The sequence below is a fragment of the Crocuta crocuta genome, unplaced genomic scaffold (genome assembly GCF_008692635.1).
Source record: "Crocuta crocuta isolate KB4526 unplaced genomic scaffold, BGI_CrCroc_1.0 scaffold352, whole genome shotgun sequence".
NCBI lineage: Eukaryota > Metazoa > Chordata > Mammalia > Carnivora > Hyaenidae > Crocuta > Crocuta crocuta.
The window spans coordinates 3,583,614-3,591,117 of NW_027532169.1; the positions used below are offsets into that span (position 1 = coordinate 3,583,614).

The 7,504-nt window shown below is 52.9% G+C and overlaps 1 protein-coding gene across 2 annotated transcripts in view; it reads right to left on the bottom strand.

Annotated features, from left to right (window-relative positions):
* Window positions 1-6: 6 nt before the first annotated feature.
* Window positions 7-7,504, bottom strand: part of IGF2BP1 (insulin like growth factor 2 mRNA binding protein 1) — a 51,540-nt gene continuing 44,042 nt past the window's right edge. For both annotated transcript variants that reach the window (XM_077776836.1, XM_077776835.1), the window contains exons 14-15: window positions 7,295-7,408; window positions 7-5,544 (exon numbers count right to left, since the gene is read on the bottom strand). In XM_077776836.1, coding sequence (XP_077632962.1) covers window positions 5,452-5,544; window positions 7,295-7,408 — 207 coding nt within the window. In that variant the 3' untranslated portion in view covers window positions 7-5,451. The remainder of the gene's footprint in view (window positions 5,545-7,294; window positions 7,409-7,504) is intronic.

Consider the following 7,504-nt stretch of genomic DNA (forward strand, 5'->3'; position numbering starts at 1 on the left):
ACTCCTGAGTGACCAGAGGACCAGGGCCTTGGACCCTCTCAGGACAAAGGATCCCACACCACCTCTTCTTGACCCAACTGTCCCCGTGAAGACTGAGGATATAGCGGAGGTGCAGCGTCCCAAAGAAACCCTGTTGAAAGAGTTCTCTGCTCTGGCTTCCCCAGGCTTCCGGACGCTATGGCTGAGTGCTGGGTTCCAGGCCAGAGCCCTGAACTTCACCTCCAGCCAGCCTCTCTGGTCCAGCGACACAGGACAAAGCAAGTGAGAGGAGGTCGAGCCAAAGGGAAAGGGGTGACACACTGGACCCCGGGGCAAGGAAGGCAGAAAGGGGGGGGGCGGACCTAACTTGCCAGACCTCCCGGCCCCATCGACAGGGAGGGGTGGGGGGTGGGGGGCTCCTGGCAGGCCTGCCTGTTCCTTGAGAACAAACCACTTTGCGGCATTAGCCTCAACTCACTTCTCCTGGCTGGGATTCATACCCTTATGCACGAGTCCCTGCCCCTCGGTTCCAATCTTACTGTAAGGATTGAGGTAGTTAATCCATTTCTACTCGTAGCGTCCATCACCTGTGGTGACTCAAAAACACACGCTCCCAAGGAACTTCCTGCTAGTCCATTGAAGAAAACACAAATTCTTCCATGTCTTGTCAGTCCGGATTCAAGCATACTAGACACCATGCTCATGGTGGCATCGCCAGGCTGTGCCCCAAGGAGGTGCACGGGCCCAGGGGTCAAGGTTGGGACCTGGCCCTCCCCCTCTACCTCCAACCTTCGGTCACGAGGCCTCCTCCCTGCCCTGTACCCCGGAATAGAGAAGCCTTATGTATCCAAAGGACAGAAACCGAAGCTTTCAGCTGGTGTTAACTCTAAACGTCTGAGTCCAAAGAAATGTTCTGCATCTATGTCATCGAGCGTTTGGAAGGGAAATGAATGGCTTTACGTCCCCTGGCACTGAGGATTTGTTCTCCATCTTCCTGCAAGCACGGTGGTCAGGCCGTGCGGTCTTCCTTGTGCCTGTTCTCAACAAACAGGCAAAGAAACAGTTGCACGGTTTGAATGTCAAAGCCACTAGGATCTCCCCGGAAGCTTCAGGAGAATGAAACGGATGGCCCACCTCCCCCGACCCACCCTGGGCGGCGGGAGGGGAAGGGGTGACTAGAGGTGCCGGAGGTCCGGGCGGTCCCTCTGGGGCTCTGTGAGGTAGTTACATAGCACTGCCGGTTCCCAGTTTGGCAGAGGGTACGTCTGGGATGGGAGGAGGGGAAGGCACCCTTGAGAGCTAACTGAGGCCCCTCCTCGTTGCCAGTCTGCCAGGCCTGAAGGGAACTCGCCATGCTATCTCTGCAGTGGGGGCAGGGGACGGAGAGCAGCCCCGCGTGGAGGAGCCCCAAGCTTCCCCCTCCCTCCCCAAAGTGCAACCAGGAGCCAACAGACCCCTTTCTCGGCTCCCTACCCCTTGGCAAGTTAAGTACCGCCCCCGAGTCCCCAGGAGCCTCAGGCGGAAGGGACGGGCCTTCAGCTCACACGTTTCCAGGAGCCCCTCTCAGAGGGCCCAAGGTGGATGTTCAAAGACGGCTACTGCTTTGATTCAGAGACGGCCTCTCTCAGCCTCTGTCTGTCTTTGGCACAGAGGAAAACGGACAACAGGGCCACCTGGAGTGTCCCCCGCAGTGTTCTCTGGGTTTTACATGGGGTCTTTTCTGCCAACAGGCAGACCTAAGAATAGCTCGCAACCGCCCCCGGAAGCGGAGAGCTCACGGGAAAGGAATGAGGCCTGGACAAGGCCCCGGGGGAGGGCAGCAGGGGCTAAACTCGGTCCCTCTGCGGGGCTCTCTCCTACCCAGAGCCGAGGCCACGACCCACACTGCCAAAGGCAACCAGACCCTCGAGGGGATTAAAGCCATCCGGGTGTTAACTGTCAGATGCAGCTTTGAAGTTAGTGAAATCAAACCATTTTGGTTTTTTTCTGGTGTGTTCCACAGAATAAAAATATATCCTAAAGAGATGGTCCTTTCTTAAAAATATATATGTAGCGCACGCACACACACATATATATCTCGCGCTCTCTCTCTCTCTCTCCAGTATAGAAGTGGTTTTCCAAAAGTCACTTTTCTCTGATCATCCAAATCTCCCAAGTGCTTTCCGAGTTGACTTATCTCGCCAAGGATGGGGAAATGGAGGTGATGTGCAGGAGGGCAAGGCGCTGCCCCAAGTCCTAGCCTAAGGGGTCAAAGGCGGGCCGCCAAGACAGGTCCTTGATCCCTCGAAACTTTAACCACCAAACCATATTCCTTCTGCTTCTGATAGGGTTAACTTGCACAACTTTCCTGCTGGGCAAATGTCAGCGATGAGGGAAAGCCATGCCTTAATTCACCTAACGTCTGACAGTCCCTTGCCACACTTCCTGGCCTCTGCCGAGCGCCAAGCCAGCCGGAGGAAAAGGACGTGGGCTTAAGGTGTGAAGGGAGCAGGATCCCAAGGAAACTGAACACTGCAACAATCACATTTCAGGTACTGTGGGTGGGGTTTTTTGTTGTTGTTTTTTCTGCTGGTAGTTTGAACCGGGTATTAAAGCATGCTTGCTGCTGGAAATTCGCCTTAAATCACCAAATGGCCGATGTCTGAATGTTACCTGCCTTCGTTTTGGGATAAAGTATAGAGAGCCAGAGATGGAAGTAGGGAGACCCGTTCTGGGGGGTTAGGACAGGTGGGAAGCTCAATTATACTGGCCTGATATTACCCCTAAATGTGCTCCTGCTTCCTCCTCTCTTTGGGGGCAGACAGTTGGTTACAAAGGAAGTGTCGTGGGGACACAGGGATAAGACACGAGCGAGGCAGGAAGCTGTCCCCAGTCACATTCCCATGCCCCTGACCCCTTCTTGCACCCACCGCCCTAAATCGACAAGTCCTTTAGCTTGGGTGCACGGTTAGAACCAATCAGATCAATCTAAAGATGACAAGAGACGAAGGGGCAATAGTCTGAGTGTCTGTTTGCTCCTTGGTCTGTTGACACAGACCCAAAGGAACAGCAAGACGGCACTGAAAAGAACAGCCAAAAAAAGAAAAGACTGCGATGACAAACCAGGTGGGCCTCTCTGAGGGTTAAGAGAGCAGCTTTGCCTCTTCCACCAACGGAATCTTGGCTCCCATACTTCTAGAAAGAGAAATAGAGGGTTTTTGTTTTTCTTAATGGGTATATATATTTTTTTAGATATTCTTTCACTCCTCGATAAAACGGAGGCAATATTTTAAAATATCTCAACAGCACCACTGGTGGGGAAAACTGGCCGGGATGCCCTTGAACCGAAAAGGGAGAGAGCGGACGCCCTGAGCCGGCGGCTGGGCCACTGGAGGCCCACAGCTCTGCCAGGTCTCTGAATCCCAGCAGGCGGGACGTCCCAGGAGAGGCCAGTGGCTTGGGAATCCGGGACTCAGAGATCAGGGCCTCTCACCCTCGCGGCCGCTGAGTTCCCAGCCCCCTCCCGAAGAGCCAGCCTCTGCTGCCTTTCCCCCAGGGCCTGTTCTCCATAGAGAGATCCTAAAGGCTTACACTGGCTCACGTTGTAAGAAATTATGAAACATAACTTTCTCGTTTTTTTTCTTTTCATTAAAAAAATAAAATATTCAAGACTATCAGCTTCTCTTTTGCTTCGCTTTTCTTTTTTATATAAAATATCAGCAAGCCGCAAAGGAAAAAAAAAAAAGGTTAAAAAAAGGCGGGGGGAACAAAAAGGAAAGTAATTGCTGAGGTAACTTCATACCTTGAGGTAGTTTACTTCGCGCACAGCATTACCTGACTGACTCCGCCCACGTGTCATGGTTGTCTCTCGTCGTTGCAGTGTCGCGGAAGGAGGGGACTCCGCGCATGGGCTTTTTCCACATGCAGAGAGGCCTTCCTTCCTTCCCAGCACACTTGATCGCATTGTCCAAGGTAGCTGACTAAAGTGCACCACCCGGCTAATATGCATTGACAATCAGTATAGGAGGAGGGGAGGCCCAACCTCATTTAACTGATGGCTGCTGTCTTCCACAAGGGCTGAACTTCCAAAGGGACCTTACTGAGCCTGGTAAATTAATAAATTAAGCTTATTTACCACTTTTGTGCATGAGGTGGCTGGTATCGAGAATTCTGCTTCCAGGCACGACTTTCGTCACGCCGGTGATGCGTGGAGGCAGAAGCCATCGGTTAAATGTGCCTCTAGGATAAAGACAGAAGCAAATACTCTCCAATGTACTGAATATTCATAAACGCATGCCAGGTGATGGACTTCAGCTTTACCGGCAGCTGGGGGTTGGGTTCCACATCCCACCTCCACCAAGGGAACAGTGCCGTGGGGGGGGAGTGCCCCGCAACCCCTGCCTCTGGGAACCAGCCCTTATAGGAGCACATGGGCTGGAGCGAGGGCCACAGTGGCAGCCTTTGGGGCCACTCGAGTCCTCCATGGAACTGAGACTTTATCAAGGGGAGTTGTGTCCCCTTCCCAGTGCTCATATCCAATCATTAAAATAGACTTTAAAAAAATATAAAAAATCTGCCTGAGAATGATGGGAATCAGGGACGGTACAGTGGTCAGCCCCCATCCCGCTGAGCGCTCAGTACCGCCCACGTGCACCTCGACGGGCAGAAGGACGTGATCGGGGCAGGGAATCTTGGTGGGGAGGTCCCCGCCAGGGTGGAGAACATTTTAACCGCGCCAATTTTTCAAGACGGTGGGTCTGGACTAGATCAGCCGTAAGGGCCCTCCTTTTAAACGTGGATTACTATATATTTTAATCACATCTCTCCCCCGCTCTGTATGCCTTGCTGTTCCTACCGGTTGGTTAGGGAAGGAGTGGAATTAAACTATCGATGCTGGTGCGTCTGCTCCTCTGAGTCAATAACGTAAGCAAATCACTGCAGTCGCTCCCACACCATTTCCCGCAGCGGTACGGATAACACAATTAGTGTGACTTCAGGAAGAGGCTATATAGGAAGAGGTTATGTCAGGGCACGAGAATAGAGGTATTTTAATCAATGAACCAAGTAGGAGAGGGTTGGAAGGATTTTTAGGGTCGAGAAGCAAACCATCCTTTGAGGCTGATTAAAACACCCCTCGGCATGATTTAAAAACCTGAAGGAAATTTTATTTCTCTTCCCACTGGGGCCTGACCCACTTTCTTGGTGGGACCTGGAGAACTTACTTCAACAATCCACGTTTAAAAGCACCCTGAGCTAGAATTTCCGTGGTGACACCCTGAGGGGTGGGCAGTGTCGGGCCAATTGGTTGGGCGTGTGGGGCCGAGGGATCAGGGTTCCTCACTGGAACGTCCTTCCTCGAGCCAAGTGGGCAAACCTGATCTACATCCCGGCCCGAGTGTCCCTGATTCCCACTCATTCTCAGGCCTGCTGGGGAGAACGCGCTCTCGATTTCAGCCCGTTGTCCTTGAGTCGCCGCGGCGGGGAGGGGGCTGGTCACTTCCTCCGTGCCTGGGCCTGGTTACTCTGTCCCTTTTGGTGCAGCTGTTTCACTTGGGCCAGGATGTCTCGAATCTTCCGCTGTGCCATCTGTAGGACAAAAGGGACGAACGGCAAGAGGGAGGGCCTCCGATTAACAGGGTCGCCACACACACTCCTGACCCCCAAACCAAACTCCAGGCGTTTCCGGGAGTATGTGCTGTCAGCGGAGCCCACTTCCCCAGTGACCGCCCCACCACGCAGGGACACGTCCCCAGGAAAGGGGATGAACTGTCCGGAGACAGGCTTAGAAATAAGCAGTGAAACCAAAGCTCCACCGTCCAAGATGGGTACGAAGGGAATCGACTGCAAAATGTGACGCAGGTAACCATTTACCAGAATCGCTTCCTCCTGTAAAAGGAGTGCTTGGTTTCTTGGTTAAATACAAAGGCGGTCTGGGTTGAGGGAAAGACCGTGGGCTCAATATTTCTATCACCTCCTCCTCGGTCAGCCCCACACGGACGGCTTACAGAGCTTTCCTCTCGAATCCTCATCCTAACAAATGAAAAAATACTCCCACTTTGGTACTGAATACATCCTGACTCTGGGCATCCTTGGATCCATCCTTTACCCTCTTAAGCTCACACCCCCATTTGTAAAAGGAGGCTGTTACGGGGATTACGTGAGAGTTAGTGTATGTAAACCACATAGGATGCTGCTTGGTGTATCTGACGTAGCCACCGATACGTGGCTTGGTAATTCCTCTCCAAAGATGGTCACGGGAAATTCAGCCAAAGCCATACGGCAGAAAGACCATGCACAGGAGGTTTGAGTTCAAAGTGCTCTGCCTCCAAGACCCATGTTCCCGCTGCTGTAGCGCCACACCACACACTGGGAGCCAAGAGCCCGGATTCGTGGTGCCGGCACTGCCTGAGAACAGTGTCAGGCCACCGGCCCGCTGCGAAAGGCCTGTCCTCTAAGAGGAAGCGGTTGTGCCCAGTGGTCTCCGTGTCCCTTCTAGTTCCAACACTGGAGGGTTGTAGGCAAACCCCACTACCTTGCAATCGTCCTTCTCTGACTTTTGAAATTGAGAGTATTTGAACCTGATATCCCCCCTCCTATGCAGACTCTGCGGCCGGCCCCGATGCGGGGCAGGGCAGACTGGCTCCCTGGAGGTGGTGTGGGGATGGTGAGTTCAGCAATGGGACAGTGGAAGGAAAGGAAGCAGGGATGCGAAAGTCATGGTGAGAAAGGCAAAGGGACTGTACTGGGGAAGGGCCATGGAGAACAGGTTATTATTATTATTTCACGAACAAGACTGGGGGTGGGGCGGTACCAATTTCCTTTCTTATCCTGTACAGAAGGTGTTGGCGAAGTACTAAGTTCAGACAGTAGGAAACACTCTTAATCGATGACAAAGAACATAAACTATATATGAGTTATTATATAGAATATACACTACACATGAAATTCTCGGGTCACTTTCCCACAGCCTTAAGAGGGAATAAGACATCTACACGTCACCCTCTTACACCTAGAAAAGAATGACCCAGGGGCGCCTGGGTAGCTCAGTCGGTTAAGTGTCTGACCCTTGATTTCAGCTCCGGTCACGGTCTCACAGTTTGTGAGTTGGACCCCACCTCAGGCTTATGCTGACAGCACAAAGATTGCTTGGGATTCTCTCTCCCCTCTCTCTTCCCCTTCTCTCTCTAAAAATAAACTTTAAAAGAAAATGACCCGGCCCAGAGGCAGGCAGAGTGCATCAGATTCATCCAGGCCACGGAGGTCAACATCTGGAGTCTAGCCTCTCCGAGCCCCGGGCTCCTGGCACCCTCCCGCAACAGGCGAGTGCCATATGTACCTGGCTGGCATAAAAATGCCCGATGATCTTGACGATGACCTGGTCGTTCTCATCAGGGGTCTGGTCTCTCGGCACCACCACCTCGGCTGCTGTCAAATTCTGCAACTCATTCACCTGCATGGAGCGGGGTGAACAGAAGCTCAGGGCGCCACCAAGAAAGCATGGGTGGGGGTGGAGGGAGGGAGGAAGGGAGGGAGGGACAAGCGGGGT